Below are 14476 nucleotides of genomic sequence, written 5' to 3' on the forward strand. Positions count from 1 at the left end.
GCCTTATAGATATTTCTTCATATCTATCAATAACTTAGGAATTCGTTATCTACATAAGGCTGAAAAAATGAAAAATAAAAGGACACTTGCTAAATCATGGCCTGCACTTGTGTAGGGCATGTGGGGTTCAACCTTGGGGTGGACAGTCTTGGTTAAGTTCCCATAGATTTTCTTTGCGACTAGAAGTCACTGTACAGAATCCTTGGTTTCACAATGCAACTCATTGACTTGCATTAGTGAAGGAGTCACAAGGTGATACAGCGATCTCTGGGTGTGTGACAGGAGTCGCCCCGAGTCTTACTGATGCATCAGACCGAAGAACAGAGACACCTCAAGTGTATTAATATCAAGCCTCAAGTCATGTTGACATTTACACCTCAATGGTCAATTTGGCAAATCTGTACTGGAAGGATGCTCGGTCCCTAATAAGTACGAGTCCAGTTTGGTTTGGAGGCTGAGCAGATAACATGTGCGTTAGTCCTGTTAAACTAACAAAGCCTAAAGCCTCGCCATTACCCACAGCCAGGGAGAAGTCGCCTTGGGTGACATAACCTAGGAGCACCCGACTGCAGTGACCGGTGACCTCAGGTAGAGGACTAGGCCAGAGCCCCAGCATCAGGTCATCACCACACGAGGCCTCTTCTACAGTCTCCGTTATCTCTGAATCCTGGTTTGTCTTGGCTTTCATTTTCTTTTTGTCCTTCTTAAGTTTCAATACTTTCTTCTTGAACTGATCCCCATGTTTGGGCTCCACAGGACCAGGGAATGACTTGTTTTGTTTTAGGTGGAGCAAATCCTGTTCGGATGGAATACAGATCAAGGAGTGGAGCTCAGGCCGTCCCTTTCTTAACATCGAAAGCTTAACCCAAACCAAAGATCTTGGAAAGTCTGTCAGAGCAGAGGCAAACAATGTAGAGAGTTCCTGAGAATGAACTTGACTTTTACCTCCACGCCGAACTGGTCCGAGGACAGAAGAAAGCATGTGTAGGATCTTTTCACTCCTAATAGGCAGAAAGGAAAAAAAATAGAAAATCTGTAACACTTGTACTGTAGGATAGAACTCCATGTAAAAGTCACAAAAACATTGTCAGAATATTTGCAGTGTTTTGTGCGACATTTCCCCATACGGAAGCAACTAAGTCAAATGTGATCTAAAAATACTTACTGTCTCCCTAGTACAAGGTTTAGCAAGAACTATTTCAGCTTGCAGATACGTTCTGTACTCTTCACAGGACTACAAGCACTGCAGAACATTGTGCACAGTGTACTAAGCTATACGTCATCCAATAGAGACAGGGAATGGCAAGGAAGACGTGTAATAAATGGGCTCAGAATGGATTCAAAACAAAAAAAAAATAAAATTGACCTCACTCCTCCTGCTGCATTGCTGTCCAGATCCCTGCCAATTTCTATTGAACGGAACTCTCCAAATATATGTGTGTGTGAGAATATATATATATATATATATATATATATATATATATATATATATATATATACACACACACTCACCGGCCATTTTATTAGGTACACCATGCTAGTAACGGGTTGGACCCCCTTTTGCCTTCAGAACTGCCTCAATTCTTCGTGGCATAGATTCAACAAGGTGCTGGAAGCATTCCTCAGAGATTTTGGTCCATATTGACATGATGGCATCACACAGTTGCCGCAGATTTGTCGGCTGCACATCCATGATGCGAATCTCCCGTTCCACCACATCCCAAAGATGCTCTATTGGATTGAGATCTGGTGACTGTGGAGGCCATTGAGTACAGTGAACTCATTGTCATGTTCAAGAAACCAGTCTGAGATGATTCCAGCTTTATGACATGGCTCATTATCCTGCTGAAAGTAGCCATCAGATGTTGGGTACATTGTGGTCATAAAGGGATGGACATGGTCAGCAACAATACTCAGGTAGGCTTTGGCGTTGCAACGATGCTCAATTGGTACCAAAGGGGCCCAAAGAGTGCCAAGAAAATATTCCCCACACCATGACACCACCACCACCAGCCTGAACCGTTGATACAAGGCAGGATGGATCCATGCTTTCATGTTGTTGATGCCAAATTCTGACCCTACCATCCGAATGTCGCAGCAGAAATCGAGACTCATCAGACCAGGCAACGTTTTTCCAATCTTCAATTGTCCAATTTCGATGAGCTTGTGCAAATTGTAGCGTCAGTTTCCTGTTCTTAGCTGAAAGGAGTGGCACCCGGTGTGGTCTTCTGCTGCTGTAGCCCATCTGCCTCAAAGTTCGTCGTACTGTGCGTTCAGAGATGCTCTTCTGGCTACCTTGGTTGTAACGGGTGGCTATTTGAGTCACTGTTGCCTTTCTATCAGCTCGAACCAGTCTGGCCATTCTCCTCTGACCTCTGGCATCAACAACGCATTTCCGCCCACAGAACTGCCGCTCACTGGATGTTTTTTCTTTTTCGGACCATTCTCTGTAAACCCTAGAGATGGTTGTGCGTGAAAATCCCAGTAGATCAGCAGTTTCTGAAATACTCAGACCAGCCCTTCTGGCACCAAAAACCATGCCACGTTCAAAGGCACTCAAATCACCTTTCTTCCCCATACTGATGCTCGGTTTGAACTACAGGAGATTGTCTTGACCATGTCTACATGCCTAAATGCACTGAGTTGCCGCCATGTGATTGGCTGATTAGAAATTAAGTGTTAACGAGCAGTTGGACAGGTGTACCTAATAAAGTGGCCGGTGAGTGTGTATGTATATATATATATATATATATACACATATATATATATATATATATATATATATATATATATATATAATTATTTTAGAATTATAATATAATTATAAAATAAAAGCAAAGGCCTCCGGATTACAAAACAGAATCCAAAATTTACTTCAAATAGAGTTAGAAATGCCACCAACCTCAGCATGGAGAAATCTTTTCTACCCTTGGCGACTTCCTCAGCGCCGACTTCAGAAGATTCTTCCATTTTCGTTTCTTCCTCGGTTGACTCGCACATCGTCTCTTTGGCTTCAGGTTCATCCAACTGAGGCTGAGCTTTAGGTGGCTCCACCCCGATGGTAGGCCGCAACTCCCACTCTCTAGTGAGCTGGTCCCAGGGACAATGAAAGGGAGTCAAAACTCCATGCTTGATAAAGTTTGTTCGCTTTGCAGGTGGACGCCTGGTGTAAAGTGTGGAAACATGGCCAGCTGTAATTCAATGTTCTCCAATAGCATATAGTTGACACTTGATCATACTATATACTTGATCATCATTACATCATAGACAGTACTTGGTCATATCATTGTAAATCTATCCCTTATAGGGATTATCCAAGCTTAGATATTCATGGCCTATTCTTAGAATAAGTTACCAATATCAGTCAGGTGGGAGTCTGACCTCCAGCACCCCCACCAATGTGGGGACAAGGTCCGGGGATTGAAGCAGATGGCTTTATAAACTATGCAGTGGTCCTAATGCACAATGGCAGATCTGCAATGGCGCAACATGGATCTCCACAGTGTATGAAGCAGTTTGCTCTGTACACTGTACTAAGGGAATGGCTGATCGGTGAGGGTGCTGGGTGTTAGACTCCCACAGTGGTTTCGTTTAGATGTCTGAACCTAAACTATTATTACACTCAGGGGAGGTGAATAAACATAAAAAGCAGGATTACTCACCTCCTCTGGGCTCCGGCATGACTTCCCGACTTCTTTGGGCCTCCTGACTTATGCGGCCCAATCATAAAGTAGAATAAAAGTTTTTGTTCCAACTTGTTCTGTCTGAACAAAACTGCCAGCCGAACCTCAAGATGAATCTTACAAGGTTCGCCCAACATGTACTAACCTCCAGTAGACTCTAACGCCCCACAACAGTAATCAACTGTATTAGTGGACGCCTGTTTCGGCACCAATATCCCTTCACTATCAGTAGGGCGGGACTTACTGCTAAGGGCTATGGAAGAGTACAAAGCTATTGAAGAGTACAGTCAGGGAAGGCGTTCATTACTGACCCAGGATGACCCCAGGCTGTAAAGCCGCCCTTCTGACAGTTGCTGAAACCAACAGCGCCGGGAAAATACCGACAGAGATGATGAGTGCGCTTTCTAGCAGTACATAATACCACCCATGCCAGAGGACATGAAAATACCTCTTTGACAAAATTTTGTGTGTTTAGAGACATGTTGTAATCTGTTTGACCATTAATACTAATGCCAAATGTGCAGTCATTTCTTTTGTTTCCCTGTACGACATGGCCGAGTGGCAGCTGCGCCACCTAAATACATAGTCCGGCCCGTGCCCAAATACAAGGATAAACTTCCAATATGCAGTCTTACCTCATGTACTTATCAAGCATCTGAGCCTTCGCCTCCTGTGCAGACTGGACTCCAGCTGGGGTGTCTGGGAAGTCACCAGGCACATACGGAGCCCCCATATACTGGCAGTGTTGCAGATTTTGCTGTTGACCTCCAACCCGGACACCTCTGTAAATCTGAGAATTTGCAGTTATAGATTCAGTATTAAACAATAAGTTATATAAAATCTATAAATATATATATATGTATAAAAAACATAAAACTTACAAGAGGAATCCAGAAAGCCATTCCCCATCCTTTTGGCAGGCAAATGTCCCATCCGCTTCCCCATCCTGGGTGATCTTTACCAGTGACCTTACCAGGATGCTGGATAAGCAGGATAGGGATCTTAGACTCCTTATTGCCAAGATCCAGCTTTGAGCCTGGGACCAGCAGTTCACTTCTTAGGCGGTTAATATCCTGTAATAAGAGTTTTCATAGGTCATATACATATAGTCACTAGGGCAAGTATTTTGTGGTGATTTTGCAAGGACAGCAATGTGAGAATCTCTAATGCTACCGAATCACACTCTGATCGAATTCTCCATCCATATATTATATTAACGGGGGCTTATCTGAATGGCCGCCATGCAATACTAAGTTTGCATTGTAGCAGTAACCAGTGTGGTGGTGGCGAGCTTTGGGAAAACGGTGTTACAAAATTACAGCAAGCATAACCCTAGCAAGAAATATAGCCTTGTACAACATCACCATAGATATATTAACCTGCATTTACCTGCGCTGATATTTTAGCATCCGTTACACGTGATCGAATATCAGAAGACCAAATGGGACTCTCCGTGCACTCTACGGGAACCCCAGCAAGTGTTAAGGACTTCGCTTTACCTCTATCTAAAGAATCGGAAAAAGGAGAGGACAAAATCCATCCATCAACAGGCAAATACTGCCAAGTAACAGCTCACCGAAGTCCAACATTGACCACAGACAGACAGACAGACCCCACACATAATGAACATACAAAAAAAACAAAACACAACAGCAACAAAATAACCAGATCTGGGTGAAGACATTTTCGATGGCCTTGCCAGGATTTGAACCTGGGTCATCTGTATGGAAAGACAGAGGCTCCCGCCGAGCTCAAGGCCAGTAGAAAAATAATGTAATGTACTAGAATTATCTAGAAGGCTACAAGGAGTGTAAGGAGGTTCACCTTCATAGTTTTCTACAATTGGAAAGGATTTTGTAATCTTATTGGGCAAATTCAGTCTTGGATCCCCGACAGTGAGGCCCAAAATGGTTCCAGATGGGATCTGTGCCGGCGAATCCAAATCTGGAAACATACGGATAATAAGATTATATAGCATTGTACAATTCAATACTGAAAGAATAAATACTGGTACATTAAGAGTCAGGTCACTTTTCTTCCTCCATGCCTCGTGAAGATGTGTAAGAGGAGGAGATCAAGATCATCCGGTATCTCACAGATATCATAGGATCTTGCTCGGACAGGGTCACCTTGGTTTCAGGACAAATTCCTGCCCAGTGGCCACTGCCGGCTAGAACCACGTAGTTGTTAATTTATTCTACAATTAGTATGTAATATATAACCAGAAGAAACAATACAATAGAGTACTATATCTTATTTGAAAAATTAGTTTTCTTCTCCACTTTTCAGGCATTTCATTTCTCCATATTAATCTATGAAGAAGAGAAGTGGCATAGAAAGGATTCCCGTATAATTGCTGCTATTACACTATTTTTTTTTTAGCACTGCTAGGTTGTAGATAAGAAGCTAGGAGTACACAGAATGAGGCAATAAAATCAATCAACGAGCTAGGCAGGAGAATACTGCTCCATCCCTCCCTGTTCCATAGATTTCTGTGTGTGAGGCTGAATATTGAGATGGATATAATGTAAATATGCAGCCAGAGTGAAGATAGGGAGTGGGAAAACAGCTTAATAAGTGGAGAAGAAAACAGATCTTCTTAACAAGATATATTACAAAATTTCTTCTATTTAAATGCATTTCTTCTCATTTATGAGAAGTTATTTATAACTGGAGGTAAACTTGAAATATCTGATCAGTGGGGGCCCAACAGCCAGCTCCCATACAAATCAGCTATTTGAGACTGAATCTGATCCTTGTACCATACAGTAGACTGAAAAGTAGCCAGTCGAAGTTACTGATATCAATAGGAGCCAAGTTGCAGTAACGGCGCCAGACCTCTGTACAGAGACATCTGCTTTAGCCTCCAATGTACTGTATAGTAAAGGGACCATACACACCCTCCAACAAAGGCATTGTCCTTGACAATCCCTTTAGCCCGTTATAACAAGTCTATCACACAATGAGTGAACAAGCAAAAGAAGTATTAAAACACACAAACTGAATATGAGATAAAAGTAGATCTAAACAGTAGTATAATATACACACACAGTATATAAGACTTACTTTTCAGCAAATTAAACATGGATTCCTGATTGCCATGACGGAGAATGTTTTCAGGATTTTTACAATGCTCTGCCCACCAGCTGTGCGGTCCCGAATCCTCATTTTCCTGTGTGGGATAGAGAGTATTGTTCTTATAACGCTCAGTCCTGATCACTGCCCCATGTATAAAGGGGCAAAGATAAGGCGACAAGTAAGCGCTCACCTTATGAAGTGGGGCGGCATGAAGAGCATCAGAAAGCACACAGTTAGATGTTGGGCCCACAAGTCTATAGCGTACAATTTCCAACGTCAGATCTCTGCAAAGAAAATCAAGTCAACCGGTAAACAGAGATTATACAGTGAAAAGGGGTAAAAGAGATCGTGAAAGTCAAGAATAATACAAATCAAACTGGAAAACCTTGTGTACATACCGAATGGTAATGCCGGTTTTTGTTGAGGTCCAGTAATAAGGGTCAGGGCTAGACCTTGTTCCGTCCCCTACGATCTTTTTGACAGGAACTGCTTTTTCTCCTTCTTTATCCTGCAGTTTCCTTTTTCTCCCCGTACTAGTAGTCACACTTGCTGCTGGCTCTTCCTTTGGAGGTGGTGGTGCTGGCTCCGGGGTACATACAAAATTGTCAGGTCTGTCCTCACATACACATACAAGCCTGAGCTCCTTTAAGACTTCCTGGGGAGGAAAAATAAATAGATTTAAAAAAATTAGCCATGCTCAAAAACACAACATTTTTTTTTTTTTTTTTACTTGCTTTACTCATCATCATCAGGTCACATCACTTTTCACACACAAGTTTTTCCACAATTAGTTTAAAGGGGTTTTCTGGTTATAAAATAGAGAAGGCCTATCCTAAAAATAGGTCACTAATATCAGATCGGTGAGGATCTGAAACCAAGCAATATTATGAATTAGCTGTTCTCAAAGCCGATACACAGAAGGGAGCAGGAAGCAGACAGCGCTGTTCTCTGTGTAGTGGTGGAAATGAGTCACTGCAGCTTCATCTCCTATTAAAATGAAAAGAAGCTGTCCTGCAGTACCTGGTCTGCCCACTGCACAGAACAGCTACCATTGGCAGCATCAATTACATATTTCTTTCCATCTCTTCACCTATAGCCAGATTATTTTTATTTTTTTTGCAAAACCAAATTTAGAGTGTTCCCTTGCAAAAAGTCAAAACTGGAACTTTGTGCCCATCATAAATTTTTCTTAAAAAACTGACAAGATTTCCACATCAGCGAGCCAGTATTTTATTACCTCTTTGAGGGAAGGGTGCATCCATATCCAAATCTGTCTCTTATCACACGCGGTATCAGAAACACCCCTGGGCTTCCAGATAAAGGTGACATGACCTAGCGCCTCCTCGGGGTATTTATCGGCTCGGTAGAGGATTAGGGAGCCCTGCCGCTTCCCCGATATACATGGGGCAGCCATAAATGTTGGACCTGGACATAACAGAATGGAAACAGAATATAATAATGTAAACTATAACACACCCAGAAGACCGTGCTACCAAGGCTAAATTTATACCAGGGTCGGGGTTTACATTCGGTTGGACCAACCTGCTAAACATATGACCAGATATAGGCAACTACACGCCAATATACAGTAGTTACATATATCTGTCACAGTCTGCTATTAAAACAAGCATACTAGATCTTTTACACCGTTGTACTGAAAAGCTGTGTACCAAGTTTTTAAATACAGGTGGAGTTGGGTGAACTTGAAGCATCCTGGCCATGGACTTGTATGGACATAGCAATTTGGCTATCATAGTCTGTGGGTTTGTCAGTGTATACATCAGTATTTTTCTGGGTAGACCCAATAGTATGTCACAAACATGGTGCTATGGAGCCCAAGCAGGACTTTATCATAGCAGTTTCCAAGTGAACCACAGAATATAGCAAAAACTGCATCAATTACTACGAAAATAAAACTTTCTTATAGTTTGTATTGAAAACATCTATAGAGAATATTTATTAATACCTGTGTCTATGCTGCACAGCCTGGCCAGAGCCATCTGGAGATCTGCCTCTTTGCCCAATAACTCCACACAACAGTAGTAAGACAGATCCTAGAAAGAAAGACCAGTCACATCACATGAATCACTAACATGTACACCATAAAATATTCAGTTCTTTAGATTCTATTGCCACTTAGCTAAAAAAAATATATAATATATATATATATATATATATATATATATATATATATATATATATATATAAAATTTACCGTAGCTCGTTACAGTCAGAAGGGCGTTCCTGACAGTCTGTCAGGTACGTCCTTCTCCACAGAAGCGCCTATCGTGCTGTACAGTGTGAGCGGGGAGGAACGCCCCCTCCCCTCCTGATAATACTTGTCTATGGACGGGCACTGTGAGCAGAGGGAGGGGGCGTTCCTCCCCGCTCACACTGTACAGCGCGATAGGCGCTTCTGTGGAGAAGGACGTACCTGACAGAGTGTCAGGAACGCCCTTCTGACTGTAAAGAGCTACGGTACCGGGACCGATAGCACTTTACCCGGAGTACAGATCGGGAAAGCCGACAGTGCGCTGAATTCAGCGCACTGTCAGCTTTCCAGCAGTATATAGAACTGCCTGTGCCCAAATCGGTGAAAGCTCCTCTTTAAGGACATGTTGATCCAGGGTTTTTATACTGACTGCAAGACTGGAGTTGGGAAGGAATTTTTCCCCTGAAATGGGGCAATTGGCATAAGCCTCATGGGTTTTTTTGCCTTCCTTTGGATCAACACTGTAGGGATTGTAGGGTTATAGGTTGGACTTGATGGACTGATATCTTCATCCAACCTCATCTATTATGTAACAATGGCCCCCTGATCACAGTTATGTGTCATGTCTAAGTCCTTGTAGCCAACAGTGCTGAACAACAGAATCAGCCTATGTAAGTTATATGATGAAACCGAAGAAATAAGATATCCAGCGCCAAAAGGATTTTTTTAAAATTAAAACTTCACTTTTACTTCATAAAAGATAAAAAGATTACAAAAATGGATCCACTAAGCAATACAAAGATAGTAGCTTACGCGTTTCGGGACTTCATGGTGTGCCCCTTACTCATAGCTCACTATTCATCAACTGAACCCACATTATATAGTTGATTAGATCCTCCCACATTTGATTTAAATTTAACCCTAGACATGCTATACATATAAGGACATATAGAGTTCCCACAGTACAAGGATCAATGATCAAGAAGCATAAGAGATGCAGTTGTCACATTTATATAATACAAGTTGTATACGAAAACATTGAGGAAACATGATGTAAACTCACCAAAACCTGTCTCAAGTTATGCAAGTTTATCCAAGACTGCGTATATCGCTCAAGGCTCGCTACACGTCTCGCGAAACAGTCTCGCGATACTGGATCACATGGGACATCACATGACGTGTAGCGAGCTAAATTCAAACGCGAATGTAGTATAATTGGCACAGACAAAAAACAAACACAATAAAAAGAAAGTAGGCCAATGAATAGATTATGAACCCATCAATAAATTAAAGCCAAATCCTGCCTAATATTCAATCCCACCGGTGTTCTAGTGTTTAATTTAATCTTAAGTTATAAGACTTACCTGAAGAAGACAGTGACTAGACATGGCCCGGTAGCATGCTCTATAACTCTTCATTGTAGGTCGATCTGCCAAGCAATAGCCCCACTTCTTCATCATGTGGAAGCGCTTGGAATGCCATATGTGCGTCTCCAACCACATGTTCTTTCTTTGTCTTCGGTTAAACTCCAACTGAAGATTCCCATGGCGTCTTCGTGCCTTACGACATTTGCTCTTTGACTGTTCCTTCTTCTGGTGCACAGTTTTCTCCATCTAAACATACACAAATGTAAAATGAATAAAAACTGAAGCAGCACGAGTATTTAAGGTTAAATTAACACATGGCAGATTCAATGCAGAAGTTGCTGCAAAAAAAAAAAAAAAAACAATAAAAAAAACAATAAAAAAAATTTATAAATGAAAACAACGTTGTTTCTGCAGACCTTACCATAGGTTCACACCTGCACGTTTGGGGATCTCCAGAATGGAAACCTAATCCGCTTAAAAAAGTGGTTACCCATGGACCCCATAGACTATAATGGAGTCCACTCGTTTTCTTCCTGAAAAGGGCAAAAAAATGCAAGTAGAAAAGCACTGTTTGCAGCTCTCTTCTCTCCGCATTTTTTAAGCGGGTTTGAGGACAGATACCCCGAACAGAGTTCAAGCACTGGTGTGAACCCAGCCTTATTCAGACCATTCGACAGTCGTAGAAATCTCTGCAACAAATCTGCTGCATCTGAATATATCTGAAAGCTTGTGGTTTAAAAATAGCCAAATAATGTCAGGTGCTCAGGCTGGTTTTAGCACATCTATAAAATTGCTATTTTTTTATTGCCAAAATAGCAACACAATGCGGCTAATTTATTCTCTTAAAAATTGACAGCACTGAAGTTACAGGTGCCAAGGTTATTTTTAGAGAAAATCCCAGCATGGCGCAAATGCAGTAAAAGTTGCCTTTTTTTTTTTGCTCAAAAGGGAGCTTCCTGAAAAATGTGACTTCTACAACAGAAAACTACAATAGTCTACTCTACTAGAGTATATAATGAAATTTTTACCAGGCCTTAACAATACTACAGTCAGCTTTGCCAGTATGATCCCCACTGCCAGATTTATTGGTGCTATTAGGTTCGGCGCCGATATCACTTCACTGTCAGAAGTGACAAAGCTACAGAAGAATACTAAGTGCTATCAGTGGGTGTATTCCTCCCAGCCCAGCGATGCTTCTACAGTGGAGAGATAGCAGTGCCGAAACAAATGGCACATATCGGAAAAGCTAACTGTATGATGAATTCAGCGCACTGTAAGATTTCTAACGGTATATAATAACCTCGATGTCGGAGGACATGAAATGTCCTCTCTAAGGTAAGGAGAAAGACAAGAAATATATATGCTTTTGTGAACCAGAAGTCATCTTCCATTTCCCAACCAGGTAACTATAGTATATAACCTAACATTTCTAAAATCACTTCAATGAACCATAATACAACTGACAAAGTCTGTGCATTGGAGAACCAAAATTATCTGAACAAACCTCTCTCTTGGCAATCTCACGTAGTCTTCTAGGCAAGCGTTTAACGTCGTGCCCCATGGCTCGCCTGCGCATGTGTCTGGGTAAAGACTGAAACACCAAGGAGTTGGAAGATTTCTGAGAGACAGCCTTCAACATGGAATTAATCTCTGCAGCCCGGGCCTGTGCAAACATAGTCCCTGGAGAGGCAACCCCAATAGTCATCATTACAGGACAGACATGCCACGAAATATTGATTCAATTATTATACAATGGCAATAAACATAAATGTCAATCAGGACACACCCTGGTTTGAGATAAACAAAATTTAGAAATGTATTATTTTGTGTATACCTCTCTGGTGGTATAAGAAAGTGGCAGAGATGCAGAAGCTGTAGTGTAAGAGCAGCGAGACCCTGCGCCGAGCTCTCCTGTATGGCAAATATCAACTAGAACCTCACCCTCTCATACCGAGTACTTGAAAAAGGCCATATAGAGTCTGAAACTGGAACCAGCATATCAACCCAGCCCCACTAATAGATTAAGGTCATCTGAATGAGACACTGACCCTAAAGGATAGTTTTCACAGAGACTACTAGTTGACGTTCCTAATTTCTAACCCCAAGATCTTGCATACAGAGATACAGTCATAAGACAACTAAGTAGAATACTGAAATAGCAAGACACCCACGATTCATAGTATTCACTTACCGGTTATATATTTTGGAATTGGCTCTGGTTCACTGGGTGTTCCCCTTCCTCTACCTCCTCTAGAGTGGAAATGTGACTGGTGGGCACCCCTCTGCTGCTGCCCAGAAGGGCCAGGGTTACTGCCTAATGTAATAAAAAAGAATTGTTAAAGGTGTGATCGTGACCATTTGGGCCACATGAGGGGCTCCCAGACACATCCATTACCTCCGTATGTACGTCCTCCATGGTTTGTATGTCCATCACTCTGATCAAAGCTCACATTAGAAGGCTGATTTCGCATTCGTTTTGCATATTTCTTTTCTTTTGCGGTTGACATGACGTCATTCGCTAGATGATATTCTGCAACAAACAAGATGTTCACACAGTTGACGTTTACTGGACTCGCAGCTGCAGAAACTTTAAAGAGGACCTTTCACCACTTGGGACACAGGCGGGTCTATACACCGCTAGAAAGCAGACAATGCGCTGAATTCAGCGCACTATCGGCTTTCCTGTTCTGCGCCCCTGGTGAAGAGCTATCGGTGCCGGTACTGTAGCACTTCACCGTCAGAAGGATGTTTCTGAGAGTCAGTCAGGAGTGCCCTTCCTCACAGTAACATCTATTGCTCTGTACTGTGAAAGTGGTGAGGATGAGTATTATCAGGAGGGGGGGAGGCGTTCCTCACCGCTCTCACAGCGCTATAGACGCTACTGTGAGGAAGGGCGTTCCTAAATGACTGTCAGAAACATCCTTCTGATGGTGAAGAACTACAGTACCGGCACTGATAGCCCTACACCAGGGGCACAGAACAGGAAAGCCGATAGTGCGCTGAATTCAACGCACTGTCGGTTTTCTAGTGTTGTAAAAAAAAAACACATGTGCCACAGTTGGTGAAAGGTCCTCTTTAATGAAAAAAAACAGGCTGAATTCTCACAAGGTTTTTATGTTTCCAATGACAGTAATTTTATTATGTATCATAGCTGAGCAGCACAAGTGTACTTTGCCAGTAAATTAGGAGTTTTCATTTTAATGACTGTTAAATGGAATCTGTCGGGGAGATTTGGGAAGTGAAACCACCCATAGGTACATATGGACTGGGGGTTTAGTGTCCAAAAGCGCATGATTATGAAGTCATCAGTGTCCACAATAAAAATCGGTTTATACTCGCCTATCGCCAGCACATGTTCCCTACCGCTGGCACTTGCAAAAAGAAATGGGAGTGTATATCCTTCTCATTGAGGAAGTGCGCAGGCGCCGGGAGCACCAGAGAGGAGTCTGATGAGATTCATTAGACTCCTTCCTGGGTAAGTATTTCGGGCACAATTCGCTATCACTTTATTGAAGTCCAAAACAAAGGGGTTGGACGAGATAAAATGCAAATAAACCCCATCCCCCACCTAACTTCTAATTGACTTATGTTTAATTACCCATATCCCAGGGGTTGGTCCTGTGACCGCCCCAGGGACACTTTCTAATAGTCCGATGACGTCCAGTTCCACCACTTCCAAAACAGAACCTCACCAGTACCCCTCACCCCATCAATACTTCCTGTCAGTAAGTCTACAGAAGACCACTGGGCTAGCTCTAGCCAGAGGCTGATAACAGGGGACAACACATTGCATAGAGTAGAATACAAATGTAGTCCAAGTAGACGTTAGATCAGTGTCCCTTTAAGGCCCTGATGTGCTGCACACCAGTGTAAGCTATAGAAGGAGCCTACTACATTACTGCACCGGCATACAGCGATATACGGCCCCCTGCACCACACCCCAGGGAAACCACAGCTAAGCCTGCTGCTAGTAATGAATATACAGCACCACAAGTCACTGCACTCACCACAAGTCACTGCACTCACCACAAGTCACTCTTCTAAGCTCCCGCACTTCCAGCTCCTGTGACTACCATTCACTCACACGTGGAGGAGGCGCTCTGCGTGCCAAGCCTCGATCTAGATCAGCAGCGAGG

General features: G+C 42.5%; 1 protein-coding gene across 1 annotated transcript; it reads right to left on the reverse strand.

The window, feature by feature from the left end:
- Positions 1 to 334: 334 nt before the first annotated feature.
- POP1 (POP1 ribonuclease P/MRP subunit) lies at positions 335 to 14409 on the reverse strand. Its single transcript, XM_075272098.1, has 16 exons — positions 14367 to 14409; positions 12736 to 12870; positions 12532 to 12654; positions 11845 to 12020; positions 10338 to 10586; positions 8728 to 8815; positions 7999 to 8186; positions 7160 to 7416; positions 6952 to 7045; positions 6750 to 6855; positions 5508 to 5627; positions 5073 to 5188; positions 4565 to 4756; positions 4319 to 4473; positions 2903 to 3163; positions 335 to 1001 (listed from the first exon to the last, which is right to left on the reverse strand). The coding sequence occupies exons 2-16, from the start codon at positions 12845 to 12847 to the stop codon at positions 371 to 373; spliced, it is 2868 nt and encodes a 955-aa protein (XP_075128199.1). The 5' UTR covers positions 12848 to 12870; positions 14367 to 14409; the 3' UTR covers positions 335 to 370.
- Between the last annotated feature and the right edge of the window lie 67 nt (positions 14410 to 14476).

Source organism: Leptodactylus fuscus, chromosome 4 (genome assembly GCF_031893055.1).
Source record: "Leptodactylus fuscus isolate aLepFus1 chromosome 4, aLepFus1.hap2, whole genome shotgun sequence".
NCBI lineage: Eukaryota > Metazoa > Chordata > Amphibia > Anura > Leptodactylidae > Leptodactylus > Leptodactylus fuscus.

Coding starts and splice junctions, on each gene's coding strand:
- POP1 (XM_075272098.1), bottom strand. CDS start 12,847: ATGTCAACCGCAAAAGAAAAGAAATATGCAAAACGAATGCGAAATCAG. Junction 5,189..5,507: donor AATTGTAGAAAACTATGAAG/GTGAACCTCCTT, acceptor CCGATTCTTTAG/ATAGAGGTAAAGCGAAGTCC. Junction 4,757..5,072: donor ATGCTAAAATATCAGCGCAG/GTAAATGCAGGT, acceptor CTCTTATTACAG/GATATTAACCGCCTAAGAAG.